Source organism: Takifugu flavidus, chromosome 16 (genome assembly GCF_003711565.1).
Source record: "Takifugu flavidus isolate HTHZ2018 chromosome 16, ASM371156v2, whole genome shotgun sequence".
In the NCBI taxonomy this organism is placed as follows: Eukaryota; Metazoa; Chordata; class Actinopteri; order Tetraodontiformes; family Tetraodontidae; genus Takifugu; species Takifugu flavidus.
Window position 1 is genome coordinate 13,499,841 of NC_079535.1, and position 27,859 is coordinate 13,527,699.

The 27,859-nt window shown below is 51.9% G+C and overlaps 5 protein-coding genes and 1 long non-coding RNA gene across 13 annotated transcripts; 3 read left to right on the forward strand and 3 right to left on the reverse strand.

The window, feature by feature from the left end:
* The first annotated feature begins 194 nt into the window (after positions 1–194).
* pank2 (pantothenate kinase 2) lies at positions 195–3,618 on the forward strand. 2 transcript variants are annotated; one of them, XM_057058262.1, is made up of 7 exons: positions 195–588; positions 978–1,330; positions 1,463–1,716; positions 1,826–2,002; positions 2,082–2,205; positions 2,445–2,570; positions 2,639–3,618. In XM_057058262.1, the coding sequence occupies exons 1-7, from the start codon at positions 384–386 to the stop codon at positions 2,687–2,689; spliced, it is 1,290 nt and encodes a 429-aa protein (XP_056914242.1). In that variant the 5' UTR covers positions 195–383; the 3' UTR covers positions 2,690–3,618. The 2 variants fall into 2 exon arrangements, with proteins under 2 accessions (XP_056914242.1, XP_056914243.1); XM_057058263.1 differs by having other exon boundaries at positions 1,826–1,969.
* A 789-nt stretch (positions 3,619–4,407) lies between these two features.
* Positions 4,408–15,487, forward strand: loxl3b (lysyl oxidase-like 3b). Of its 7 annotated transcripts, XM_057058252.1 has the most exons (17): positions 4,408–4,714; positions 5,738–6,076; positions 6,229–6,392; positions 7,099–7,316; positions 8,385–8,441; positions 9,267–9,323; positions 10,029–10,236; positions 10,310–10,490; positions 11,100–11,254; positions 11,586–11,756; positions 12,179–12,334; positions 12,749–12,908; positions 13,029–13,272; positions 13,349–13,464; positions 13,860–13,996; positions 14,063–14,174; positions 14,714–15,487. In XM_057058252.1, exons 2-17 carry the CDS (start codon positions 5,746–5,748, stop codon positions 14,785–14,787), a joined length of 2,541 nt encoding a protein of 846 aa, XP_056914232.1. In that variant the 5' UTR covers positions 4,408–4,714; positions 5,738–5,745; the 3' UTR covers positions 14,788–15,487. The 7 variants fall into 7 exon arrangements, with proteins under 7 accessions (XP_056914232.1, XP_056914233.1, XP_056914234.1 ...); XM_057058253.1 differs by lacking the exon at positions 9,267–9,323 and having other exon boundaries at positions 4,409–4,714; XM_057058254.1 differs by lacking the exon at positions 8,385–8,441 and having other exon boundaries at positions 4,409–4,714.
* A 105-nt stretch (positions 15,488–15,592) lies between these two features.
* Positions 15,593–16,985, reverse strand: mrps26 (mitochondrial ribosomal protein S26). The gene is made up of 4 exons (XM_057058266.1): positions 16,629–16,985; positions 16,211–16,357; positions 15,986–16,109; positions 15,593–15,909 (listed from the first exon to the last, which is right to left on the reverse strand). The coding sequence occupies exons 1-4, from the start codon at positions 16,847–16,849 to the stop codon at positions 15,778–15,780; spliced, it is 624 nt and encodes a 207-aa protein (XP_056914246.1). The 5' UTR covers positions 16,850–16,985; the 3' UTR covers positions 15,593–15,777.
* Positions 16,986–16,998: 13 nt separating this feature from the next.
* On the forward strand, positions 16,999–18,126 carry LOC130539723 (uncharacterized). Its single transcript, XR_008954204.1, has 2 exons — positions 16,999–17,211; positions 17,543–18,126. It is a non-coding gene; the product is annotated as an uncharacterized LOC130539723 (long non-coding RNA).
* neff2 (neuronal intermediate filament family member 2) lies at positions 17,921–20,423 on the reverse strand. The gene is made up of 3 exons (XM_057058261.1): positions 19,293–20,423; positions 18,868–18,992; positions 17,921–18,724 (listed from the first exon to the last, which is right to left on the reverse strand). The coding sequence occupies exons 1-3, from the start codon at positions 20,277–20,279 to the stop codon at positions 18,664–18,666; spliced, it is 1,173 nt and encodes a 390-aa protein (XP_056914241.1). The 5' UTR covers positions 20,280–20,423; the 3' UTR covers positions 17,921–18,663.
* Positions 20,424–21,808: 1,385 nt separating this feature from the next.
* On the reverse strand, positions 21,809–24,003 carry LOC130539721 (nanos homolog 1-like). The gene has a single exon (XM_057058265.1). It carries the CDS (start codon positions 23,220–23,222, stop codon positions 22,548–22,550), a length of 675 nt encoding a protein of 224 aa, XP_056914245.1. The 5' UTR covers positions 23,223–24,003; the 3' UTR covers positions 21,809–22,547.
* Positions 24,004–27,859: the final 3,856 nt, after the last annotated feature.

A 27,859-nucleotide genomic window follows, 5' to 3' on the forward strand; every position in this document is an offset into this window, starting at 1 on the left:
CTAAAGGCAGCCTCCTGTTATGTTGTATTACAACTGCCCTTTATTCCACCTCCAACCAACCAACAGTCCTGGTACACTGTTCTTTGAGTTTTCTTAATGAATATTGCTGTGAAATTGATCAATTTAAGGATAATCGGAGTATGTCTGACAGATCTTGATTCTGATTGGCGGTGGCATCTGTCAATCATGGCCAGGCCACACCCCCGAGTGTTGACAGCGAGCATAAAGAGGACGCGTTCCCTTCCTGGACGTGTGGACCGACTTTGCCGTCCATTTACATAATTAGCCAACCTGCAAGGAGCCTCAGCAGTCTACTGAAAATACGTCCAGCGCCGTAGTTTCGCAAAACGACGACATATATGTTATTTATTTATTTCCTTTAAATGGAGTTCAATGGCTTCCAACGCAACGATGAGACTGTCGCGGAAGACGAGACGCCCACGAAGCAGCCGCGGTCCAGCAAGGAGATGCCCGGTTATTCCGCCGAGGGGCCGAAGGACGAGGCCGCGGCGTCGGCTGCCAGAACCGAGCGGAGCTCCGGCTCCGCGGCTCGACCAAGGCTCGACTCGGTGAAGAAAACAAGGCCGCGTAGGTGTTGTGGGCCGAGGATATTTCCTGGAAAACGCAGCGTTGCATGCTCTCGCATTTAAAGACGTGTCATAAAACGCAATTATCCTCGTAAAAGTGCGCCAGATGAATATTGTTATCGTGGTTAGGGAATGCATATCTCATCATGTGAGGATATAGCAGCGGGGAAAACCCTCTAGAGGCGCTATTACAATGTAATATGTGCACTGTTGCGGCAGTTAGTAGCCAGGATCAATTTAACAGCAAGATGGCGATCGCGGCACACGGTGAACTGCTGCTTTAGAGACTGAAGCTGGACCAGCCGATCCCCACATGACAGATCTTTATGTTTGATTGCAGAGGGCTGATCAGACATCAATCATTTCCCCATATATTTCCTCTCATTGCAGCCTTCCCCTGGTTCGGAATGGACATCGGGGGCACTCTGGTGAAGCTGGTGTACTTCGAGCCAAAAGATATCACAGCAGAAGAGGAACAGGAGGAGGTGGAGAACCTGAAGAGCATCCGCTGGTACCTGACCTCCAACACTGCCTACGGTAAAACGGGCATCAGGGACGTGCACCTGGAGCTGCAGGACCTGACCATGTGTGGCCGGACGGGCAACCTGCACTTCATCCGCTTCCCGACGCAGGACCTGCCGGTGTTCCTGCAGATGGCCCGCAACAAGCACTTCTCCAGCCTCCACACCACCCTCTGTGCCACCGGTGGGGGCGCGTACAAGTTCGAGTACGATTTCCGCACAGTAGGTGTCCATTTATCCACCGCTGCGTGACGGTGACGGAGCGCTCGGGCATTTTTTCACAGAATAACAGTGTTGGTTGGAGATTTTCACCGTAGCGGTTTTTGTTCTCTCTTTCCAAACCTCCAACCAAAGACGGCCGACCTTCAGCTGCACAAGCTGGATGAGCTGGAGTGTTTGGTCCGGGGCGTGCTGCACATCGACTCGGTGGTGTCCAGCGGACCCTCGGAATGCTACTACTTTGAAAACCCCACCGACCCGGAGCACTGCGTCCAGAGGCCGTACACGCTGCAGAACCCTTATCCTTTGCTGCTGGTCAACATCGGGTCAGGGGTCAGCATCCTGGCCGTCTACTCTGAAAACAACTACAAACGAGTTACAGGGACCAGGTAGTTACCACGGTCAGAGGCCTGGAGTCCACGTACCCGCCAAAGTCTTGTCTGTGGTTCACAGTTGGAGACCATTCCTGGATCATCTCAGATCTCTGTGTCTTCGCAGCCTTGGAGGTGGGACCTTCTTGGGCCTTTGTTGTCTGTTGACTGGCTGCTCCACCTTCGACGAAGCTCTACAAATGGCTTCTCAGGGCGAGAGCACGCGAGTGGACAAGCTGGTCCGGGACATCTACGGAGGGGACTATGAGAGGTTCGGACTGCCGGGCTGGGCTGTGGCCTCCAGGTGAAGGGCTGGCAGCAGCGTCAGAAGCACCCGCGTCTGCTTGAGGTTGTCACACTCTGGCTCTGTTTAATCTGCTCAGTTTTGGCAACATGATGTCCAAGGAGAAGAGGGAGTCCGTGTCCAAAGAGGACCTGGCCAGGGCGACGCTGGTCACCATCACCAACAACATTGGGTCGATCACCAGGATGTGCGCTCTCAACGAGGTTGGTAGATGAGGCGAGGTGGAGGCGGCGAGGACTCTGGGGCGAGGGTCTTCCTGCAGGGGACGTTCCCTCCCTGCTCTCAGCCTCTTTACGGTGCTGCCTTGTGGCATCTTGATCAAGCAGCATTGTACAGGGCTATGAAGGCGTGGAGGTCCCGCACAGCCTCGTGCACACGCACAGGTGCCTCTTCTGCCCAAACTCACCTGTTAACTGCTCCCTTCCCTTCTCTATTTTGTCAGAACATAGAAAAAGTGGTGTTTGTGGGCAACTTCCTCAGAGTCAACACCCTCTCCATGAAGCTGCTGGCCTACGCCATGGACTACTGGTCCAAAGGGCAGCTCAAAGCCCTCTTCCTGCGCCACGAGGTCCGTTCGAATCTGCCGGTTCTGACCCCCGTTTTGTGGCTGCAGGGTAACATCTGCTTCTGTTCCAGGGTTACTTTGGTGCCGTTGGAGCTCTGTTGGAGCTCCTGCGCTCGTCCTAATCTGGCCTCAGCGACACTGTAGCACTTTAACCAGGTTCGGGAATGACGGAATTCCTGCCGACGGCCGCTGACTGGAGGGTCGCGGTTGTCGGTGGGAAACGTTTCACGGACCTGTACTGTCGTCGGAGGTCAAGAGGTCAAGAGGTGAAGAATAAAGCTGCTGCTGGTGAGCGAGCAGACGTCTGCGTGAGCAGCGTTCGGATGAAGAGACCGTTTTGCTCCGAATTTCACAGTTGCCTGAAATGCTGTAGTTTACAATCTCAGTGAACTGGTTTTCTGATCGTTAGATCACAGACCAGTTGCTTTCAATGGTTGGTTTTCCATGATTGGGGCCATTAATGGGGACTGATTGGTACTAGATTCAACGGTAATTACACTGAAAGCTTCACTTTTAGCAGGAAATCACCTTGATCCTGGTTTTATTGTTACTGACTCGCGGCTTGTCGTCACCGTCCAAAGAGCACCTTTGATGCAGGTTGTGGACGTTCTCAGAGACTCTTGCTTTGATCTGTGTCAGTACTGGGGATGGAGATCAGTTCAGGTCATGTGATGCTGCAGCGCAGACACCTGATGACAGTGAAGGCACCAACGCTCTGCTCAAGAGCACTTGAACCACTGCAGGATTCAGGGAACTGAATAATCCAGCCTGCCGTTGCTTGATGTCGTCCCATTTTGTCCTCGTCCGTCTCCGTCTGATCCTTTTCTTCCACCCAAAGACCACAGGGACCATTCTGCTTCGGAACCTTCTGAATTCACAAGTTTGTCACCTAAAACGTTAGACGCTGTTATGACAGATACTCTACTTGAAGTGCCTATCGTGTCTGGATTTAAAAAGAAGCAATCTGACAATCTCGATGACGTCGTTGTAAGATTACTGAAGTTTGTTGATGCCTTTTCTTAAATAAATGCACCTTTTTCATGTCCAACAACCTGAGCTGCGTTTCTCACTTGATCACAAAACTGTTGTTTCTGTAGAGGTGGAGAATGAATGTGGGTCATAGATCACTAATTAATCATCAGATCTACAGAGATCATGGAGGTGGAGAATGAATGTGGGTCATAGATCACTAAATAATCATCAGATCTACAGAGATCATGGAGGTGGAGAATGAATGTGGGTCGTAGATCACTAAATAATCAGATCTACAGAGATCGGCAAGGCCGGAATCCTGCAGGGGTGATCCAGCTCGATCAGAAGGATCCGCCGGCGCGAGGCTCGGACAAGCTCTTCTTCTTTGGTGTCTTTGAGCGCAGTTATCACCTTTTATGCTAAGCTAATGATGCTAGCTGTTGCTACTAAATAAAAACTAGTTGTCGAATATTCCTTTCAAAAAATACATAAAATACATTTTACATAGTTTTGCTAAACGAGTTAAGAACCTAAATTTACATTTAGAACGGGAGACATAAAAAAAACCTGTAACCTTAATTAGCGTTGGCATTTATTAGCATAATGTTGCCATACTTGTTAGCGGAAGTTATAATATATATATAAATTTTATAATTATGAAAAAAATATATAATAAATTCCTACATATATATTCGTTATTAAAAATGTCTGTCTTTACACCGTCGCTGTTTTATGCGCATTTATGTCACATTTATGTAATGAGCGTTATTACATTTATTTATTTTAAAAAGGAAATTCCAGACGTGTTGCTCTTCGTCACGTCTCTCATGGCGTTCGAAATGAGTTCCCAAATGAGTGAAATTCCCGTTGCGCATTCCTGAAAGGCGCAGTGTGTTTGGCAGGGATAAATCCAGCCCACCGGAGCCTCCTTCTTTCCCTTCCCTCCGTCAGACCCTCTTTCAGGGCTGCCCAGCTGGAAATCCACCGACAACAACGCCACCGGGATAATTGGCTGCCCCGCAAATTGGAACCTTTTGATTGACGACGGGAAGTGGCGGAATCATCGGATTGTTGGCTAAACTTCAGCATTTGAGGCTCCAGTTTGTGGAAGTGCAGCAGAACTGTCCCCTTCTCCACTGGAGCCGTCCCATCCTCCTCCAGTCTGGAAGCAGACGGTAAGAAGGCTGCAGGACCTCTCTAATGGATGTTACACCATACAAACACATTTCTAACTTTGGCCAGAACCGTACAGCTCCAGATTCCTCAAGATGAGCTAAAACTGCAGAATTCACCAGTGTCTGTGTGTTGTACTGAAATATTCCGGTATCGAGAGGAGGCGCGCTGAAGGAAGAGGAACCTGTTGTGGTTGTGAAGGTGCTGTTGCAGCCCGTGAGCCGGCATAAAAATCCTAAAAAGTGTCAGCAGTTTTTCCTGTAGGTTGGGAATGATTATATCTTTGTGCTGGAAGTAGGTGGAGAAGCCAAAAAGAAAACCCTAATTGCAGCTTCTCATAATTGGTAGGAATTTCTTTACCAGCCTGTTTCTATTTTAATCAAGCTGCACTTTTCCTTTTCCCCTCTTTTTCCTCTGTATTCAAGTTCCCTCCCGGCGTTTAGTTTAACTCTCATTTAGGCTCAGATTTGGGTCTAAAATTCCAAAGAAAGTTCCTCCGAGATCAGACGGATATCACCATCAGTACTTCGCTAACGCTCGGCGTGGTCGTGTGTGTCCTTCCACACAGTCAGCCTCGGACACGTTTAGGAACGTGCACCTTCAGTTTGTGTTTCCTGCAAAAGCTAAAAAAATCACACTACTGTGTTTGTGTCTCCGTTCCCAGGAGGATGCAGCTGTCAGGTTATCAATAGCAGGCCTGTGTTAGCTTCCCGTACCCACCACCCATGCAGGAAAGTTTAATTGGGTTTCCCTGTTTGAGGAAAAAAATGTTCCTTCTTGTGTAACTTGTATCTAAAACTATGAATGAACAACCCTAGCAAAAGGTCAACGCCCCGACGGCTGGAGAGCAAACGCACAACGAGAGCGATGAATATTGTCCACAAATGATTCCCAGTTTGGCGTTTCTCCTCCTCACGCTTTTACTCGCTGACATCAGTCATTGAAGCCTGACACCGGTGCGGCTCCTGGCTGAGCCTCGGTAGCCATGGTGACCAGTGTTGAGGCTTCGCTTCCTCTGCTTACAGCTGAAATAATGAAGACGTCCCCATGCAGACGGCAGCTAGCGGTTAGCCTCCTGTTGGGCTGCTGGTTTCCCTGCTGCGTGACCCAGACAACAGCAACCACAGCCAGGCCGTCTCCCCCTTCTCCGACCCCTCAGGCCCAGGCGGAACCACTCAGGGTCCGACTGGCAGGACACCCGCGAAAACACAACGAAGGTCGGGTAGAGCTGTTCCACAAGGGGGAGTGGGGGACGATCTGCGACGACGACTTCTCAATAGCAAACGCCAACGTGCTCTGTCGCCAACTGGGCTTCGTGTCGGCGACGGGATGGACCCACAGCGCCAAATACGGCAAGGGCCAAGGTAAAGGTCACCTTTAGAGAGACATCATCAGGCGTTAGCATGTAGCTCTTCCTGCTCCAGCGTCTTCAAAACGAAGGAAATAACGTTTACCTAAGTCCTGCTGATCCTGGAGCGGCGGCTGGACCCTCGCTGAAGCTCTGCTACCTTTTCAGGGAAGATCTGGCTGGACAACGTGCTGTGTAACGGTGGGGAGAGGAGCATTGGGCTCTGCAAGTCTCGCGGTTGGGGCAACAGCGATTGCACCCACGATGAGGATGCTGGAGTGGTGTGCAAGGACGAGCGGATCCCTGGCTTTGTGGACTCTAACGTCATCGAGGTGAGTGGCTCAGCTAGCTAACGTTAGCAGCAGCACCGCTGGTCCCCTCGGCCCGAGTTTCAGCCCCACCAGAGGGTCGTGACCTCAGGGTCAGGGGTCACCTTGGATACTGTGGTTTTCCTTCAGCAGAACCCTTTGGGTCTTGTAATATTCCACACAGGCTGTAGCCGATGGCTACTGTGGGTGGGAATTCCTCTTATCAGGAAGTGTGCAGCCACAGGGAACAGGGCTGGAACAGAAGAGAAGAATTCCCTGATTGGATCATGTGATCAAGCATCAACTTGGCTTCTGTGACCTGGAGTTTAGCCTCATTCACGAAATTCCCTGCTCGAGCAGACAAACGGCTGCCTGACATTCCTCCATAAATCAGCTCCGACTGTCGGAAGCGTCTCCAGAAACCATCCCAGCACAAGTCTAAACATTCGCTGTGACCCGGTTCTCCTCACTGTGGCTCTGGAGTGTTACCAGAACCATGAATTTACAGTAGCTAAACACAGTTTAGACCTGCAGCCTGGTGCTGCCAGTCTGGTTCTGCCAGCCTGGTGCTGCCAGCCTGGTGCTGCCAGCCTGGTTCTGCCAGCCTGGTTCTGCCAGCCTGGTGCTGCCAGCCTGGTTCTGCCAGTCTGGTTCTGCCAGTCTGGTTCTGCCAGCCTGGTTCTGAAGGTTTTTGTTGCTTCAGAGAATGAAGGTTTGCTGTCATTTCAAGGCCCAGGTGGATCAGAACCAGATAGAGGAGGTGCGCCTGCGGCCCGTGGTGGCCACCGCCCAGAGGAGGGTGCCGGTCACAGAGGGGGTGGTGGAGATCAAGCACGGGGACGGGTGGGTCCAGATCTGTGACCTGGGCTGGACCATCAAGAACACGCGTGTGATCTGCGGCATGCTGGGATTCCCTCATGAGAAGAAGGTCAACAGGAGCTTCTACAGGTTGGTGGAGCTGTGACTGGGCCTCTGAACCGGGCCGTGATGGTTCTGAGGGTGGTTCTGACGGATTCTTCACTGCGCGTCTGAGTCGGGTCACATATTTCTACTGAGCCCCTCAGAGGAAGCCGGAAGAGTCCGGAATAACTCGCTGCAGATGCTGCGCTGGCACGAGGGCTCTTTGGTCCACGCAGCGACACCACGACCCCCAGTTTCCCCCAGTTTCCCCCCAGTTTCCCCCAGTTTCCCCCAGTTTCCCCCCAGTTTCCTCCAGTTTCCCCCAGTTTCCCCCAGTTTCCCCCAGTTTCCCCCCAGTTTCCCCCCAGTTTCCCCCCAGTTTCCCCCAGTTCCCCCCCCCAGTTTCCCCCAGTTTCCCCCCAGTTTCCCCCAGTTTCCCCCCCCAGTTTCCCCCCAGTTTCCTCCAGTTTCCCCCCAGTTTTCCCCCGTTTCCCCCAGTTTCCCCCAGTTTCCCCCCCAGCCCCCCCCCCAGTATGACGCACACATTCCTGGCTGTGCTCCAGTGCTTCCTATCCAGGCTGCAGTAGCGAGTAGACGTGAGTTTTCTCTCAAGCAGCCGTGAACACAGAGACTCTGGGAGGGTCGTGGAGGTCGGCACATATATCACAAATGTAAAGTTTCACCACTAAAATATATCACAGCAATAGATGGAAACATGAGGGACGTCAGAACCAAACCAAGGTCACTGAGCTCTTTCATATGTGCTTTTATTTTGAAATCCTGTAACTCCAGCTGTTTTTCATTTAAGTGTTTGAGGCGTTTCACAGCCTATGAAACTGTTTACACCCTCTGTGATTCACACAATCCAACACGTTAACACACACACACACACACACACACACACACACACACACACACACACACACACACACACACACTGACTCAGCTGTGATGTGTGTGAATGTCGTCACTTTAGTCACCTGAAGTCTGTAACGAACTCTGAGACGTGTGGAATGACAGAAATGTCGCTCACGACTGCTGTAAAGACTCTGTGTGTGTGTGTGTGTGTGTGTGTGTGTGTGTGTGTGTGTGTGTGTGTGTGTGTGTGTGTTGCAGACGTCTGAAAAAGCGAGGCGCCGACAAGCCAAAGGTTAATGTTTCGGCGGGTGGAAGGTACACTGCAGGAGAACCCCCTGTCCCCCCCCCGTCCTCGGGACAGTGGGTTTCCTGTCGAGTAGATCTGGCTGGAGCTGCTTCTGTTGGCCACTTTACTGTATTCTGATGTGTGTGTGTGTGTGTGTGTGTGTGTGTGTGTGTGTGTGTGTGTGTGTGTGTTGGGGGTCAGTTGTCATCTGGTTCGGCTTCTTTGCTTCTCCTGACATGATGCAGATGGTTCCAACTGACCTCCATGAGCACGAGTGCTCCCTGTTATTAGCAACAGGGGTCACGTGCAGCACTAAAACCGTCAGATTCTTGAGTTCAAACACAAGAATCTGATGTTTCAGAATCTGCAAATGATCCCCACACATTCACCTCATTGGGAGACTCTGAGGGTCGGAGTCCCCTGAGGATCCCGACCCTCAGGGGACTCCGGCCCTCAGGGGACTCCGACCCTCAGAGGACTCCGGCCCTCAGAGTCCTGGTGCTGGACAAGTGGCCCTGAACGTGACATGAAGGCCACTCATCGGCTAAAACCGCAGTTTAGTTTCGAATGAACCCGTCTGATGCCGTCATGTGGATGCGTTCATGTTCATTTGCAGATCCTGAACGACTCGGCTCTTCAGCCTTTTGATGATTTCGCCTCCTGTTAGAGAACCGCAGCAGTAAACTAACTGGGCTAACTTTGGGTCACATTCACGTCACGTTATCATCGTTCTCGTTTCTAACTCAGCACAACAGTCAGGTTGTGCTGAAGCTGCTTCAACATCAGCATCAGGAGAGATAACGCCTGGGGTTTTTGCCGCTCTCTCTACAGTCTAACCCCTGTTTGCCTTGCAGGCCCACTTCCAAAGGTAAAGCTAGCTCTAAGTCTAAACAGAGCGGCCCCGGCAAAAGGTAATGGCAGGATAAACTTGTGAAGACTGGCATGTGTTTCTGTGAGCCTCTCGTGTTGCTGCTCCGCTCAAACTGTTGAAACTGTCAGATTTCCAAATAATATTCCCAGATTAGAAGGATGTTGCAGAGCACTAAGGCCACTTTCATTACTGTGCATCACATTAACACCTAGATCCCATAACTGCTTATTATTTTAGCTCAGCTTAGCTCATTTTAGCCTAGCTTAGCTCAGTTTATACTGGCCTTATCCCTGGGAACAGCGTCAGGGGAAATCATTCCAGTGTTCAGAACCCTCTCGTCAGTAATTGGTCAATATCGGTTTAATAATTACATCCAATTTAACAGCCAATTATACGACGTGTTGATTGTTGTGTGTAACATCTGCTGGTAAGAGAACATTTTTTGGATAGCTTCTTCTTTAAATTGGAAGCAGGTCAGGTTTCCCTGGAAACTGGAAACTTGGCCGACGACTGTTGCACAATATCGGCAGAAGTAGGTCAGCACATTTTCCAGCCCTAGGTCACCTACGTTTCCTCCCTGAGTCCAGACAAAAGCAAGATGGAATTCCCTTTCATGTTTGCTTGAGTGTGTATGTCCCAGGACGCCGGTGTTTCTGTTGGTGTTGGCGGCGTTAATTCCCGACGCCCATAACAGCAGCAGCAGCTAAAGGGGGCTGATCCCTAATCGCTCCTTCCATCTCCTCAGGTTGTACTTGCAGCGCCAGAAGAACTCCTTCCTGGTTCACTCTGTGGCGTGCACGGGCACGGAGATCCACCTGGCAGCCTGCCCCCTGGAGTTCAGGAAGCCCAACAGCTCGGTGTCCTGTGAGGGGGGCACGGCGGCCGTGGTCAGCTGCATGCCCGGGCCGCTGTTCATGCAGAGCAGTGGCCTGAAAAAGAAGCTGAAAACCTCGGTGAGGCCGCCTGCAGCCCAGCGGCTCCGGACAAACGGACCTTTTGATGACGCCGTTTGTCTTCGTCCCACAGAGAAACGTGAGGCTGAAGGGCGGCGCCAGGCTTGGCGAGGGGCGGGTGGAGGTGCTGAAGGACAGCGAGTGGGGGACGGTGTGTGACGACCGCTGGAACCTGCAGTCAGCCAGCGTCGTCTGCAGGGAGCTGGGCTTCGGCAGCGCCAGAGAGGCCCTCACCGGGGCCCGCATGGGCCAAGGTAACAGAACCGGCCTCCGTGGGGGTGCTTCCCCGCCTCTGGCTCCCTCCCAGAGCTCTGAAGCACGGGCAGGTTTAGGCAGCCACGAGCAACAAGCCTCGCCTTCACACGTGGGTGGGGACGGCTGCTCTGCTGAGTGTGGACGTTATGATTTCCACCTCAGAGGAAGTCGGTGGGGGAGACGCGTCACAGAATCTCTTTGAGGCACCAAGCATGGCTCTGTGCTCACATGGATGTTGGACCACACCACCTGACACCATCTGCCCAGGAAACATTCCTGGGCGTCCTCGAAGCCAGAAACGAGCAGCGCTGAAGGAATTCCTTTCACACAGATTTTGTAACGCAGTCGCCTCATGGTGGTGTGACCTGGGGCGAAGGAGCTCGAGCTCGGAGGGGGATGGTGAACAGGTCGCCCCCAGTCGGAGGACACGTCTGCGTCTGAAACACCAGCATTCACTAATTCACTTTGAGGAATTCCAGAGAATTCCAGAGATGAGGGGAGTCTCCTCTGACATCGGGACAGTCATAGGAGAGTGTGTGGCAGGACCACTGAATCCATGATATCCAGTAATGCCCAGAACTGAGCTCTTACGGCTGTTTCCTTCCCAGGAATGGGGCCGATCTACATGAACGAAGTGAAGTGTGTGGGCCAGGAGCGGTCGATCTGGAAGTGCCCCTTTAAGAACATCACGTCTGAGGACTGCCAGCACACGGAGGACGCAGCTGTGCGCTGCAACGTTCCCTACATGGGCCTGGAGAGCTCGGTCAGACATGTTTCATCATTCCATTTACTGACGCTAGCATTTACAGGGGGTTGTGTTCTGGGTCGTGTGTTGTGTTACCCGTTAGTCCTTTTGCTGCTCTGGTAGTTTGTAGGTTGCCAACTAACATCTGACATTCTGAGCTGTTGGAATTCTGACAGTTTTCCCTCATTACTCTCAGACGTAGATACGCATTGATGCTGGGCTGTCTGGGTTAGAAACTGTAAGATCCGAGTTCTGGAGTTTTGAATCTTCAGGAAGCGTGACGCAGCAGCCCTGCACGTGTGTATCTATGCTCTGCTTTGTGGTCTCTAACCCCCTCGGGCCCGGACAGATGCGACTCGCAGGAGGACGGACTCGTTACGAAGGCCGTGTGGAGGTGCTGCAGCCAGACTCTAATGGGACTCTGAGCTGGGGTCTGATTTGTGGAGAGACCTGGACCACAAAGGAGGCCATGGTGGTCTGCAGGCAGCTAGGCTTGGGCTACGCTAACCAGGGCCTGCAAGTAGGTCATTAACACTGCTGAGGCCTCCTCAGAAGGGTTCTTCTATAATGTACTGTCTCAGCTTTCCTCCTCATTATAGAAAATCTGAATTGGATGCACATATATTCATATTCGGAATGGTTTTGTCCCATATAATATATGCGCATGTGGGCTTTGTCACTAATATAAAGAGTAGATCAGATGTTTCTTTTCCTTCCTGGGAAAACCATGTAGTGTTTTTCCAGGTGTGGAGAAACAAAGCCGACTCTCAAACACATCTAAAACACAGGTGTGAGCTCATCTGCACAGCTGCAAATGCTCCAAAAACACTAAACTCAACTAAACTGCTCCAGCCCGCCCTGCCTGAGGATTAGCTCTGATGGCGTTAGCTTCCAGAGCCAGAGCAGCTCCCCCCACTCATCCCAGCAGGGTGTTTTCTGCAGATTCGGATAGTAGGCGGCCGGAGCAGTTACGAGGGCCGGGTGGAGGTTCAGGTTGGGTCCAAGTGGGGCACAGTCTGCAGCTCAGGCTGGACCACGAGAGAAGCCATGGTTGTGTGCAGGCAGCTAGGGCTCGGCTACGCCATGCATGCCGTCAATGTAAGTAGGAAGAAAAGCTCAAAACACGCTCACACTTTATACAGAGAAAAACCAAACATTCCAGGATGTGAGAAATACGTAGTTTGGAATTCTTGACCTGATTTAAAAAACAAAAATCCAGCGCTGTCTTTGCCGGAGTTTTAAAAAATGATTTTCAAAATTTGCTTCTCTTGAAGGAAACTGCAAATCTGCCAAAAGTAAAATCTTAGTGGAACCAAAACAATCTGCCAGAAACATAAATCAAAACGGTTAATTTTCCTCAAAACAACGGAATCCTACATTTGTAGTGGCGTTCCTGCTCTGTTGTTCTCCAGAACGAGTTTGAACTCCGTCTTTACTGCAGCCGGAGTGAGTCAGGACCCTGTTGTTCACCACGCTGACTAATTTGTTCCTGTTGTGGAAACCCTGACGAAGGAAACCTGGTACTGGGACAGCAGCAACGTGACGGAGATGGTGCTGAGCGGCGTGAAGTGCTCGGGCGGCGAGCCGTCTCTGAGCCAGTGCCAGCATCACAAGTCGGTCAGCTGTCAGAAGAGCGCGGCCCGGTTCGCAGCGGGCGTCATCTGCTCCGAGAGTGAGTGAGACGAGAGACGTGGGACGACAGCCGCGTCCACGCTGACTTCCTGTGTTGGTGGGGGGGGCAGCAGGAACCCTCGGGCTTGGGCTGACCCGCACCTTCTCCATCTGTGCCCAGCGGCCTCTGACCTGATCCTGAACGCCCCCCTGGTGCAGCAGACCGTTTACATCGAGGACCGACCTCTGCACATGCTGTACTGCGCCGCCGAGGAGGACTGCCTGTCCAAGTCCGCTGCCAAGGCCAACTGGCCCTACGGACACCGACGGCTGCTCCGCTTCTCCTCCCAGATCCACAACATCGGCCGGGCAGACTTCAAGCCAAAGGCGGGGCGCCACTCGTGGGTGTGGCACGCCTGCCACGGGTAAGGTTGCTTTATTAACGCTGGGGGGGGGGGGGGGGGGCGGTCAGGACGTGCTGGCAGTGTTTCTGTTTCACAGCCACTATCACAGCATGGACGTCTTCACCCACTACGACCTGCTCAACGCAAACGGCACCAGAGTGGCAGAAGGTCATAAAGCCAGTTTCTGCCTGGAGGACTCGGACTGTGAAGAGGGTGAGTCTCACGGGTTAGGGTGTGCGGCTGGGGCGTGCTGGGTCGTGCTGGGACGTGCCGGGTCGTGCCGGGTCGTGCCGGGTCGTGCCGGGGCTGCCGGGCGTGCCGGGTCGTGCCGGGTCGTGCCGGGGCGTGCCGGGGCGTGCGGGTCGTGCCGGGGCGTGCCGGGGCGTGCCGGGTCGTGCCGGGGCGTGCCGGGTCGTGCCGGGTCGTGCCGGGGCGTGCCGGGTCGTGCCGGGGCGTGCCGGGGCGTGCCGGGTCGTGCCGGGGCGTGCCGGGTCGTGCCGGGTCGTGCCGGGGCGTGCCGGGTCGTGCCGGGTTGTGCTGGGTCGTGCTGGGGCGTGCCGGGTCGTGCTGGGTCGTGCTGACGTCAACGTGCCGTTTTTGTCCACCAGGCATTTCTAAGCGCTACGAATGTGCCAACTTCGGGGACCAGGGCATCACGGTGGGCTGCTGGGATTCGTATCGCCACGACATCGACTGCCAGTGGGTCGATATCACGGACGTCAAACCTGGGAACTACATTTTTCAGGCAAGCAGGAAACTCCCAACACTTTTCCGTCACTCCGACGTCTCTGACGTGCCTCTGGCCCTGCAGGTCGTCATCAACCCCAACTACGAGGTGGCGGAGAGCGACTTCAGCAACAACGCCATGAAGTGCAACTGCAAGTACGACGGCCACCGAGTCTGGCTGCACAACTGCCACAACGGTAAGAAGACTCCTCCCTCACCGTCCCCCCTCACCGTCCTCACCGTCCCCCTCACCGTCCTCCCCTCACGTCCCCCCCTCCCCGTCCCCGTCCCCCCTCACCGTCCCCCCCTCCCCGTCCTCCCTCCCCCTCCCCCTCCCCCCCCTTCTCCCTCACCCCTCCCCGTCCTCACCGTCCCCCTCCCCTCACTCCCTCACCGCCCCCCGCCCGTCCGCCCTCCACCGCGTACCCCGTCCCCCCCTCCCCGTCCCGTCCCCTCCACCGTCCCCCCCTCCCCCCTCACCGTCCCCTCCACCCCCCCCTCACCATCCCCCCCCCCTCACCATCCCTCCCCCCCCCCGACCCCCCCCCCTCACCATCCTCCCTCACCGTCCTCCCTCACCGTCCCCCTTCACCGTCCCCCTCACCGTCCCCCCTCACCGTCCTCCCTCCCCGTCCCCCCCCCCTCCCTTCCCCCCCTCACCCCTCACCGTCCTCACCGTCCCCCCCTCCCCGTCCCCCCCCCCCCCCCCCCCCTCACCGTCCCTCCTGTCCTGCAGGGGACGCCTTCAGCGAGGAGGCAGAGAGGAGGTTTGAGAAGTATCCAGGTCAGCTCAACAACCAGGTCTCTTAAAGGACGAGCGCTTGTCCGGCGCAGGGCAGCGAGCCGAGACCCGATGACCCGATGACCCGGAACAGAAATGAGTGAAGACTTTCTGGATCGGCTACAGTCTGAATCTCCCCCGAATTCTTTAAAATTCTGTGGCTGAATTGTTAAAATCTGAGTATTCAAGTAGTTTTGTGCAAACACTCCAGTGTTAATTACATTTCAGTCTAAAATCTGTATTTTGCTGACTGATGTGCAGCTTTTAATCCGAATTTTATATGGAGTCTGTCATCTATGGTTTTTTTTTTTTAAAAAGCAGCTTAATTTTTAACTGAGCAGGTTCCGACCTACCTGGTGTGTTGGCATCAGGTAAGGACACAATAAAGAATCAGCTTTGTGTGTAATAACTCCTGACGGGATAAAAGCCTGTTTTTCAAGATCAGACATTTTCATCTTCCATGTTTAATAAGGTTTTATATAAGGCATGTTGGATAATATATGAACTTATTTATTACCAATTCCCATTTTTCATGGACTTTATCATTTGGAATCACTTCAGAGCCACACTGAAGCCATCTTCAGGTCGTAACTGTGTGTTTTATCAGTTTGGGACTGTGGAACACAGCCAGGAATATCAATAACTGACAGTAGGGATCAGGGTTCTGCTGGACCACTGTGCTGATGTAACTCCTCACGTTGGGCCAAATAAAAGGGGCAAGAACATGAATTATTCCTCACCTGATTCCTGTAAGTGTTGATCTCTTCTGCCTGAAAATCATTGTGGAGACTTTAAAATCATGTGTGTTTACAACCAAACAGAAAAACGATGAGAAACGGCGACACTGGACTTTATTTCCAGTCTCTGAAAGTGAAATCCTCCATAAGCAGGTAGACAATAAACATTTTCTTTCAGTAAAAAAGCAGATGAGGGAGAAACTGCAGCAGAAGATAAGTCCAGGAGTCTGGTGGTGCTGGTGGGGTCCAGACGTAGCGTCCACATCTGGCTCAGCTGCGGCCTCATTGCAGGACTGTCTGTTTCACAACCCTTCCTTCCTTATCAACTGCAAAGTTATAATTCTTCGGATTATCCAGAGCTTCTTCTATACGCTGGTCCAGGTTCTCCAAGGTGATGAAGTTCTTTGACTCTTCCTGTTGCAGAACAAAATCACCAGTGGTAAAGATGATATTTCAACTTTTAGCAACTTGGAAGATATTTTCATCTCACCTGCAGCTGCAGAATTTCCATCTCTTTTGCTTTGATGAATTCCTGCTGCTGCTGCTCACGACTGATGGCGGCTTCGGCCTGCTTGCGCTCCATTTCCTCCTCTTCCTTCTGGATCCGCTGGATCCTGAAATGTTTGGGGACAAGATTCACGAACCCATGAAGCGAACAAGCGAGTCTTATCACCTGTTGAAGCTCTCCAGGATGTCAGGTTGAGCTGCGTATTACCGGAGCTTCAGCAGGCGGACGTTCTCCTGGTGGTTCCAGTCCATGAGGCTGCGATGCTCCTCTGCCTCCTGCCTCGTTCTCTCCTCGGCCAGACAGCCCGTCTCCTCCTCGTACTTCTTTCTTAACATCTCCTCCTTAAACTCCAGCCTTCCATTCAAACAGCAAAAACATTATAACTACGTTCAAGGATGAATAAAAGCGACTCAAAGTGCCTTTTGGTTTCACCATCATTGGTCTTGTTCCTTTAATAAGGCATTCGCCTATAATTCCATGTGTAATTAATTGAGGAACATAGGATGTAGGGAAATAATGAAAATACAAGTGTAAGTGGTCATATCATAATTTTTAACAAGAGCAAATGTCAACATACGTAACGGTCACGTTTACTCATTTCATCCTTTGGACCCTAAATTCTTACCTAAGGGCCCCCATGATGAGCTGGTACTCCGAGAACCTCTCCCTCAGAACGACCATCTCCACCGGGTCCACCGGAGGAGGCACTTTGATTCGATCCTCTTTGGACTTGGCTACCGGGTCGGTGCGGGACTTTCTGCCGCGGACAGGCTCCACCAGCACCCCGCTCCTGGGTGCCAGGAGCCGGGCTGCTGGCACGCTCCTCCCGACGATTAGCTTGAACATGTCGGCCTTAAAATGCAGAGAAATGCGCTTATGATGACCGCCGCATTTGTCTTTGAAACTCAGGTGAACGCTAATTTGAGACGTTGTTATCGAGGCAAGGCGGCGGCCATGTTCGTGTCCTCTGACCTCCGGAAGCAATTCATCACCGGATGTGGGTTTGGATTCTTCCGCCACCTTCCGGTAACAAAAAGGCTACTACAATGTTGGAGTTTGTGCGACTTATTGGGAGACGTTTTTGTAGTTAGTGTCTGTTCTAAACCCTCCATAAATGTTCCAGTAAAATATGTCACCTAAAGCTAAGTGGATGTGGGGTAATAATGAAAACTAGCTTGCCAGGTAGCGAGACAACACGCCTTCCACAGGTAAACATGGAGTTAGCCCTGTGGTAACGACATAAACACTGTTACAAGCCGTGTGACCACACACATAATATGGTGAAGGTAGTAAGCACCTGCTCTGACATTCATAGATGTTTGCTCTAAAAGTACATATTTACATGTTGCTCCTTCTTTATTTATACTTATTTATTTATTCTGCAAAATGTGTCACTTTACCTGCTTCGATTACTGTAAATATCTTACTTCTCCAATATGCATACTTCCCTAGATTTTAGTAAATTGTTATAATAGCAACAGCAAGTGATGAAAATTCTAAAAATACAAAGGAAGTCAGCCTCTTTCTGTGTTTTTGCAGGGAGGTCAGAGATCAGAGATGACTGCTGAGGCAATGCACCAGAACATTCCAGCTGAAGCCAGTTTTCCAGGGCTTGGGAATGGAGCAGTACTGCAGTGTGACAACATCCAGGTTTTTACCCTCTAGAACAGTTCGTTTCTATTTATTGTATCTTAAGCAAATGTTTAGGTTCATGCATTTTAGTGCACGATTCCCTGTCACAAATTCCATTGTTTATCAGTGCCTCATTACTTGGAACGCGCTGTCAACATTAAGCATAAACGAAGTCTTCTGTTTTTTTCTGCTTGATAAATATTGATTAACTGATTGGACTGAACGCCAACAAGCAATTATGATGCACGAGTGCTTTAAGTAAGACAAACGAGATGCGGACTCATGTTTGCAGCTCAGTCGTATGTTTATTCATCTTGTGGCCAGCTGAGATGAACACACTGTGTAATGATGCAGAACTTTTATTAGTTTGAGCACCACTCAGGTCTCACAGCACCACCTGCACTCGTGTTTCACTCTCATTCTTCAGCTTCAAACTGAACACGGAACAGAAAATTCATAATACAGACGCGCTGCTGGAAGAATAAAGGAAACCAGTAACAATTAGTCTTCAACGGCATTTGCACATCTAGCAAACAATCATCAGTATTTATGCAGATGTGAATGCAGAAGAAGAGTAGAAAATGGTTTTTAGATCTAGTAAAGTAAAGTTTTAAGGTTACTGGTTCACTGACTACAGAAATGTGGGACAGGGGACAATTGATTGATAGAGTTCGGCGTTGATCACAGGTTTGTTTCAGTTTAAACACAGTTTAGGTCCAAAGAAGATTCACCTCCTTTTCCACAAACAGTTGATTAAGTGTTTGCATAACGAGGAAAACGGCGTTTCTCCTGCTGGGACCTGAACATGTTTAACACAGAGGAACTCTACCAAACCATTGCGGCCGTCCAGAGCGGCGACTGCAGCGCTGACGCTCTGCATGGAGTCAGAACGTGTGTAGAAGAAGGGGGACTTGGGGGGACCTCTTGTGTAGCACAAGGGCACGTCTGTCTTGAGATCAATGAGCTGTGGGTTGGTTTTCATCTTTAATCATGATTTATATGTTTAGAAGGACAGAGGAACTGAAGGTTTAATGTAGGGCAGGAAGAGACGGGCACGCCAGTCGAATCTCCTCCCCTTCAAGGAGTTTTCTGATAAGGAAAATAGGACATAAGTTAGGTTTAACTTTCTTTGGTTCAAATTAAATCAACGCCTCTTATTCCAGACAGAATAAACACGAGGGCGATGAGCAAGCCACAACATCATGAATTCAGAATCAAAAGTCAGATCTCACCTGTAAGCAGTGATCTCGATATCCAGAGCCATCTTCACGTTGAGAAGGTCTTGGTACTCTCTCAGGTAGCGCGCCATCTCCTGCTTAGCCTCGCCGATATCCTGCTCCAGCTCACTTATCCTCACCTGGGAAGGCAAATACATGAGCACTGTGTGTGTGTGTGTGTGTGTGTGTGTGTGTGTGTGTGTGTGTGTGTGTGTGTGTGTGGGGCTGAGAGCCTGTGTTTTTACATCAAACACTCCCACACTATCATGCACTGCCACGTCTCTGATGAGAACGGCTCACATGTTATACCCCCTCCGGCCACAAGGCGGCGCTCTACAGCCCCGATGCAGCAGCACAGAAGCCTTTTGTAACTTTCCTTTGGTTTAGCAGCATAGACTTGATGCACGTTCATGCAGAGCAGTGACGGCTCCATCATTCACCTGGTACTTTGCCACCTCCTTCTCCTGGGTGTCCTCGAGCTCCTGCAGTTGATTATTCAGGGAATCAATGACGTTCCGGAGAGCGTCGATCTCCGCCGAGCGGGACTGGAGCAGCTGCCGGTACTCCCGGGTCTCCTCTCGGATGGCGTGCACGGCCTCGCTGTTGGCGCTGGCTGCTTCTGCCACGCTGGCGACCTTGCTCTTGTACCAGTCCTCGGCAGCCTGCATGTTCTTGTGGGCCAGCCGCTCGTACTGGGCCCGGATGTCTCGCAGGGCGGCGGAGAGGTCGGGCCTGGACACCCCCACGTCCACGCTGATGTTGGCCACCTGCAGCTGGGCCTGCAGCTCGGCGCGCTCCTCTGCGATGACCTTCTTCAGGAACACCAGCTCGTCACACAGAGAGACCACGGTGGCCTCGGCATCGCAGGTGGAGCGCACGGCCCGGCCGGCCCGCTCCCTGGACCTCTGCAGGGCCTCCTCGGCCTCCAGGCGCCGCTTGACCTCCTCCTCGTAGCGCTCCTTTATCTGCTCATACAGATCCCTCAGTTTGTCCCTGTCCGCCTCCATCTGCATCTTATCCCCATTCTCCGAGTCGATGGTGGCCCTCAGGCTCCTCACCTGGGCCTCGTAGAGCGTCTGGAGGCGGGACGGGTGGTTCTGCTGCCCTCTCAGCGCCTCCAGCTCCTCCAGCAGAGCTCGGTTCTGCAGCTCCAGGTGCCTCACCTTCTCGATGTATGTGGCGAAGCGGTCGTTGAGTTCCACCAGCTGCTCCCTCTCCTGGGAGCGCAGGTCCAGCAGCTCCGTGTTGAGGGAGCCCATCCGGACCAGGTCCATCCGCTCAGCGCTCAGCAGCCTCAGGATGCTCCTGCCAGACGGAGGAGATCGAGAAGAGAAGAGGGAGGAAGACGCGGAGGATTTTTTGGTGGATTGGGAGCTTTTGTAGCCGTCCCAGGGGCGTCGGTACGAGATGTGGGAACTGTAGCTCATGATGGGTTTTTTTGTGGGTTTTTTGTTATCAGAGAAGGGAATAGATGGTTTCTCAGAAGGTTTTTTGTGTCCCCCTTGTTCTGCACACCATCGGTGAGGATGAGCGAGCGTTGTGACACTGCACCAGCTCAGTGATGCTGCAGATCCCTGCCTTTTAAAGGGAGACCCCCCCATCGGGGCTGTCGGCCAATCGCTGACTGCTGCAACCAGGACTCCGGTTGGTTTTCCGATTCTCTCCCGGCTGCAGGCGGTAGAGCAGCGGCAGATATTCATCTGGGCTGGAACCGGAACGACACACTCGTGTTTAAAAGGAAACCTGCGTTAACGTTTGAGCCCCACCAGATACAGCTTATCTTATCACATTTGCATTTTCTTCCCCCACTTCTTTTTGAAAGCTTTTCATACCTTTGTGATTCTGCCTTTAGCTCTATTTACACAATCTTGAAAGGACTTGGTGCAAAGTGCTGCGTCACTGATATGCTGACTCGGGGAAAAATGACCCTGCTCCTCAACATTCAGAGGTCATCCAGGCGGCACCTGGCCGACTCTCCAGGGAGTGAAACAGGACGAAACTCCCATCAGAGGAATCAGGCGTCGCTCTGATTTCTGATTTTCATTTGTTCTGATACATAAACTAAAACGCTTGTGTGGCTCAGCGCCACCCAGTGGTGGAGAAGCAGATTACAACCTTTTGTTTGCCCTTATAAAGGATAAAGCTCTCTCTCTCTCACTCACTCACTCACTCACACACACACACACACACACACACACACACACACACACACACACACACTCACGGTGAGTACTCCAGCTGGGTGTCTGATCATTATTAGTGTGTTGTGCAACTCTTGCTTTAATCCAGAAACACTTTGGGATCTTCCCCCCCAGAACTTAATTGCTGCACTGCTGTGAGTTAGAATTTATTGTACTCATGATATCAGCAGATTTTTTAATGAAGTGTGCAGCAGCCCTCATATTTTAAAAAAAGAATTTAGTTTATTTTGTGTATGAACTAAAGCAATGATTCCTACAGGATACAGACAGTGTAGCAATGACTGGACCCCAACAATTAAATAACATCTTCCCTTCTTAAACAACATCTTTTCTTCTTTTTCCCTCCGCACTTTGAATAAAAGTTAAAAACGTTTTAAAAACACATACACCACCCACATATGGCCACTCCATGTCTTTGCACTCAGGAAGAGCTCCAAAAAATTGCCGACATTTGTCATATAAAAGGCAGAAAGAGCAGTTATTGTGTTACATCAAGACAAATAAAAATGCAGGTGCCTTTTGGTTTTAAAAGTAGCATTTTATGGAAGCTTGTTTACTGGCTAAAATACCTTAAAAAGCACAATCTTTAGCCCATGTTTTTATGAGAAATTACCGGAATATTTTCTCTGGAATTTTGCTGCAGTACAAACATCGTCCGCTAGATGTCGCGATCGATCCGCGCGCGTTCAGTTGGTCGTTTTTGACCCAAAAGTCTCCAAAAGTCATGAAATTGTAAAATGAGAAGTCCCATGTAGTCAAATTAGATGCCAATGTTTATTCATTTACAGTGAATATATTTCCCAGTGATACATAAGGTAAAAATAAGTACATAAATCATTTCTCTTCACAGATAAACACCTTTGGAATTCCAGACTCTTCATTGCTAAAATCGGTATTCAGTATTTACAGGAATTACAGTTTTTGCACATAAAAAACAAGCCAACTATCTGTGTACTTGAACTAAGCTGTAGTAGTAAAGCTTGGAGGAGCAGGTCAGATCTACCGGAATGCTGAGTTACATTCAGTTCAGATTTAGCAGAACTATTCACAGGAAGAATATAAGACACGAGACGTACAAACAGTAACGGAACTGGTTTCCATAGAAAAGTGGATTCCTTTGGTAGAAAACGCCTCTCAAAATGGGCCGAATATAGAGAACTATCTGGCACCACCTGACTCTTACGGGACTGTGAACATTCATGTCGCGTCAGGTGCTGCGTTTATGTTGAGCTCTCATTAAGCAGGGACGTGCCCGCGAACATGCACGGCCTCCTCGTGTTTACTGGAGGTCGTTCACAGGTCGAGCTGCGACCGGACTTTGGTTCGTTTCATCACCAAGTCTAAAAAGTACTGCGAGGGTCCAAAAAGCTGCGCGACGCGTCCATGTGGCCACGACGCGGCACGAGCCAAGTCGCCAACGGGCTTTTGTCCCTTTCGCTCCCTCTGAGTTGGTCTTGTGCGTGAAATGTGGCAGAATCTCCGCGCGCCGCTGGATCAGAAGATCTTCAGCCGCTTTCCCATCACCCGCCCCCCCTTCGCCATCCTCTGGCTCGCCTGGTCTCTGGACAGAGGGCAGTATTTGATGGTGTGCGCGTTGTCGCCGTTGGCGCTGCAGAGGGGGCAGGTATACGCCCGGAGGATGGGGCACAGGACGCGGCCGTCTGCTGTCTTCAAGATGTGGGTGCCGTAAACCTCCTCCGGGGCGCCGTTATTCCGGCAGAACACGCACACCTTCGGCTCCGGCTTCCCCCTCTGAGACTGTTTCCGCCTCCTGTCCATGGAGAGCAGGTCGAGGCCGGCCAGACTGCCCCCGTGGGAGGGCGAATCTCTGCCTCCCGGGGGCGAATCGCCAGCAAAGTGTTCGTAGGGTCTGAGGAGCGAGATGCGCTCGTTGAGATCGTAGAAGGAGATCGGAGGAGATCCCGGCGCGGCGCAGCAGCACTCCAGGTGCCCGTCGCTGTCCCGTGCGTGCCCAATTACGCAGGAGCAAACCGGGGACTCGTCCTCCAAACCCAGGGTCGCTTTTAGAGAGCGGGTGATCGAGTTGGGGCTGCAGGAGGGGCTGCGGATCTTGCTCTTGGCGACAAGTGTCGACAGGCCGAGGTAGTCGTTCCAGAAATTGAAAGTATACTCATAGGGAGACCGCGCTTCCAGGTCTAGAAACTCCATCCTGTCGGAGCTGCGCGGTCAACACGAGTGAACGGTCGGTGCGTCTGTCGGCGTGTGCGTGTGCGCGTCCGCTCCGCTGTCTCCGCCGGCTCTGGGAGCTCTCGACGTGAAAGCGCGGATAAATTCCCCCGAATAAAACAGGGAGGCGTGGTTTGGTCCAACTTGATTATCGCTCAAGCACCAGAGGAAGGAGCCGAGCCGAGCCGAGCCGAGCCAGTGGCTCTCCCTCCCACCACAGGACCATTAACCAGAGAAAAGTAGGTTCATCCTCTGGTTGAGAACCACTGCTGATGCTGACTTACAGCAAAAGAGCTAATATGAGGCATCCCGACCTTTGTCCCAGAACCATCAGCAGCAGAAGATGAGACATGATTTTGTGTTTTATTCTTCCAAAAAAGTGCACCTGAACATCTGGAGGAGTGTTTAGCGGTGACCCGCGAGCACCGAAGCAGCCAGTGAGGATTTGTTTCTGCAAATCTTCACAGAACGTTTCAATTCATCACGGGAACACGTCAACGCTCTGGTTTCTTTACACTTGTGCTTTTTAAATGACACTTTGGGTGATTTCACTGCCTCAGGAACCAACAAGAACCATCAAAGGTCGGTTCCACAGAGCCTCAGAGCTGTTGCGAGCAGGCAGGAACCACAAAGACTGGAACCAAAAGCCCTCGTTGCTGCGTGGAAGGTCCAGGAGGGACTATTTCCTGCTGCTTCCTCCGAGGGGCTTTGTGCTCGCAACCCGTCCTCTTCGCTCCATTGTCTCCTCTACAGTGGACCCTTTAACTTCATTAATATGCATTAAAACTGTGTGTGTGTGTGTGTGTGCGTGTGTGTGTGTGCGTGTGTGTGTGTGTGTGTGTGCGTGTCAGAGCTCCTCATGAAATGAGACAATGATTGTTTCTATTTTTGTCACACTGAAGTAAAATATTAACCACACAAACTCATTTTCACGTCATGTGTTTTTAAATCCACTTTAAGGTTTTTCCAGGAGGGTTTTTAGTGATTAAAAATAATCTTTTATGGCCTCAAAAAGTTCTAGAAAAAGCTTCAACTGAACTTTGGGGGTCGTTTCTCTTCGGGCCTGTTTAATTCCAGGCATCTCTGCTTTGGAAAGACTTTTTGGGTTTAGCACAATAATTAGATTTAAAGCTAATTCTTTGATGCTAAAAGCTCATTTGCATGGAGAATATTTGTGTGCTGGACGTTTGAGGCTCTTGTAAACGGCACAAAGCCTCTGAAAATCGTGTTGGGGAGTTTGTTGTATATGGGAATAAATTATCATCACAATACGCCACACAGTCCATTTTCAAGGTCACCGCCGGCTCTGTGAGCACAAAGGAAGTCAGGAGAGAGCGTTTAAAAGATGAATGGCTGCCAAATCACAATAGATAAATTACAAGGGGGCGATATGACATGTGGCTGCGCTGCTTCGGGCCGATGCCGAGCGTCTGGCAGCAGCAGCGGCTGATAATGGAGGAGAACCAAAGCAAGCAAAGAGTGTGTGTGTGTGTGTGTGTGTGTGTGTGTGGGGGGGGGGGGGTTCTGTCCTGGCTGCTCTGGCTGCTGGACTCTGGTTCTGCTCAAGCAGCCGGTCCTCCAGACCTTCGGGATCGTCCTGGGTGCTGCGCTGGGCTCTGCCACCTCGTTCATCACTGTCAGGTTGAGTAGAAAATTAACAAATCCCTTAATTAAACGAGCTCCCTCGACCCGACTGTGGCTGCATTTACATCAACCTGGCGCAGGAGACACCAAACACACACAGCCCAGCGCTCCAGCGCATCCCTGCCATCCCGGCACAGGCTGCTAATGCAGCATCCTGAGGAGCTCTTGACTCTGGGTCCTGGTCCGTCCCCAGACAGGGAGCTGGGAGGGGGGTCTGTTGTGGCTTTGATCCCTGACCTCTGCCCCCCCCCGGGAATAAAGGCCCATCCCTAACGGTCTGTCCATCTGCACACAGGCGCGCACTGGCCTCCTGCCCCCCCCCACACCCCAGTCATAATGAGCTGCCCCCCACCCAGGCACGAGTCAGTGTCACGGGCCACAAAGGGGGGCGCTAAACAAGCCCAGGTCAACCTGATATCGGGGGGTGTCACGTGCGTCGTCCCGTTTCCGCCCAGCAAAGCAACAGCTGAGAGCGTCCGGCTCACGTGCACGCACCCCCCAGGAGCAGCAGGAGCGTGACCCCCCCAGTGGAACTGTGTTATCACACAAGATCCACTAATAACACACATTTGATGTGAGGAACCAGGAACTGTTGAATCGGGTCAGCAGTGATAAAGGAACCAACTCCCCGAGCCGTTTGGTTCTGATCCCTCCAACCTTTACCGGCCCAGGTGCTTTTACGACCAGCTCAACCAGCTCAACCAGCACGTTAACCTTTTACAACCAGCTCAACCAGCTCAACCAGCTCAACCAGCACGTTAACCTTTTACAACCAGCTCAACCAGCACGTTAACCTTTTACAACCAGCTCAACCAGCACGTTAACCTCTGCTGAGTCCAGTTTCTACCAGTGGAATCACGACGGAAACTTGTTTAAATCTGCAGAGATTAGGGTGGGAAGTGGTCGGGGGGTTCCAGGCGTGCTGGTCCAACGGGGTGGAGGGGATTAGGGGGGGTTCTGCCAGCCGCTGTGATGCCCTTCATCTCTGGGGTTCCTCGGCCGGAGCACCTTTGTTAGGTTAACTAACGGCACTTCCCATGGACGCACTGATCGGGCCAATCCCTTTTTAATGATGCAGGGAAAATTCCAGCGGCCCTGGTTAGCACAATGCTGGGGAGGCCGGCCTTTGTCCCGCACGCCACGTCCAGCTTTTAAAGTGTGCAGCCAGGCGAGCGGAGCGCCGGCCGTTTGAAGTCTGCTCCTCTCCCAGTGGAAACAACCTCTACTAGAGAACGCTGATGGCCGCGTTACGTTTAGAGCTTGTTGCTAACGCGCGCGGTGCCAAGGCTTCCTTTAACGGCCTCCGTGACCGGCCGGGTCTGAAATATATGCAGCTTAATGGGTTGTAGCGCAGTGCTGGAAAGGTCGGAGGGCTGGTAGTAATCCTTGAAATGATCTTCCACCGTCCCCTTGTGAGGCCTTGTTCTCCGTGTCGTACATTATCTAAGCTGCAAATTCAGTGGAACGTGAAACCTTCCGTAGAGGCGCAGCCTTAATGGTTAACCAGATCTTCCACGTGAATGAACAACAAGCTACCAGGAAACAGAAGAAACTGCTCCGATAAATGAGGGCTGCTGCCCCTGTCACACACTCTTCAGGCTCCTGGGAGCTCAGTGCTTCACTGTGTGTCTTGATTTAGCTGCTTGCTAACGTCCCTGCTGGACTTTAGCTGGGGTGCTTTGTGCTAGCGTGTTTGTTCCTGGGCGCCTCTGAGCAGCAAAGGTGGGACTGAAGACTTCCAGCAGGAGCGTGTTGCTGCCGTTCTCCCCTCATCTCGCCAGTGAGGATCTGACAGATGCTTCCAATGGAGCCGCTCCATCATAATCTCCTTTCTTCCTTCTCAAATGCTCACCGACTGGCGTCTGCTGCGTGGCTAATGCGCAGCCGACCCAACACACTTCTACCTCACGGACCTCCCGTTAGGTCTCCAGGCAGATGCGTGGCCTCGTATTAGCTGCTGCTCACTTCTCTCTTACCGTCTCTCAGCTATGCAGCTGCTGTCATGTCTGCGTTCGCTCCCATCCAGCTTCCTGAAACTGAATTACAAGGAAATGCTGCACCCGGGAGCCATAGCGGCAACATACATTCCTCACATGATGGGATGGAACCTTGTTCAGACTGTTGCAGAACACACACACACACGCCGATGGTGATGTGTGTGTTGAGCCTTGTGTTTACACAATGGTGGCAGCGGCTGTTCCCGTCCCGACTGACGGAATGTTTGATGTGGATATTCCGGCTGAGCGGAGCATTAAAGCTCTTTGCTGTATTTTTTGATGCCATTGATTCAAGTCAGGAGGAGAATCTTCCTTCGTTAGTGAACCGGTACCTCCTCGTTACCTCCTCGTTACCTCCTCGTTACTCGTGTCTCCCAGTGTTTGCATTTCAAATCACATCTGATCTTGTCGTTAGAGCCATGACGGAGATATAGAAATATTACACGTTTACCTTCAATGGCCGTGTATGGAGCTCACCTCCAGGGATCTGTGGCTCTCTGGAATCCGTCTCCGTGGGGCAGCATCACCAGATCCTGCTCACTCGGCGCAGCTGCAGACGAACATCTGCACGTCTCAGGTGGGTTAAAGCACTCCCAGCCTCTAATGACCCGCCATCCCATCTGCAGAACACACACAGTGGACTCATGTGCCCACCGGTACAGGCCTGTAACACTTGATACACCACACAGGACCGCAGATGCGTCCCCGCACAGCCGAGCTGGTGGCTGGCGCCGCGGCCTGGGCGTTGGCCAGATGGGCCACCCTGAGAGGCTCAGCCTGCCGGTCCCAAACAGCCTGATCCTATTACTGCGGGCCAGGCCTGGGGTCTGGTTCCTCACACACACACACACACACACACACGTGCTGGTGTGCGATCACCAGAGGAATCCATAGTGCCCCCACTGTCACTAGATTGTCTCTGGTCTGAGAGCTTTTCAGAATTTCCCATTTATATAAAATCAAAGGTTCAGTTTCTCA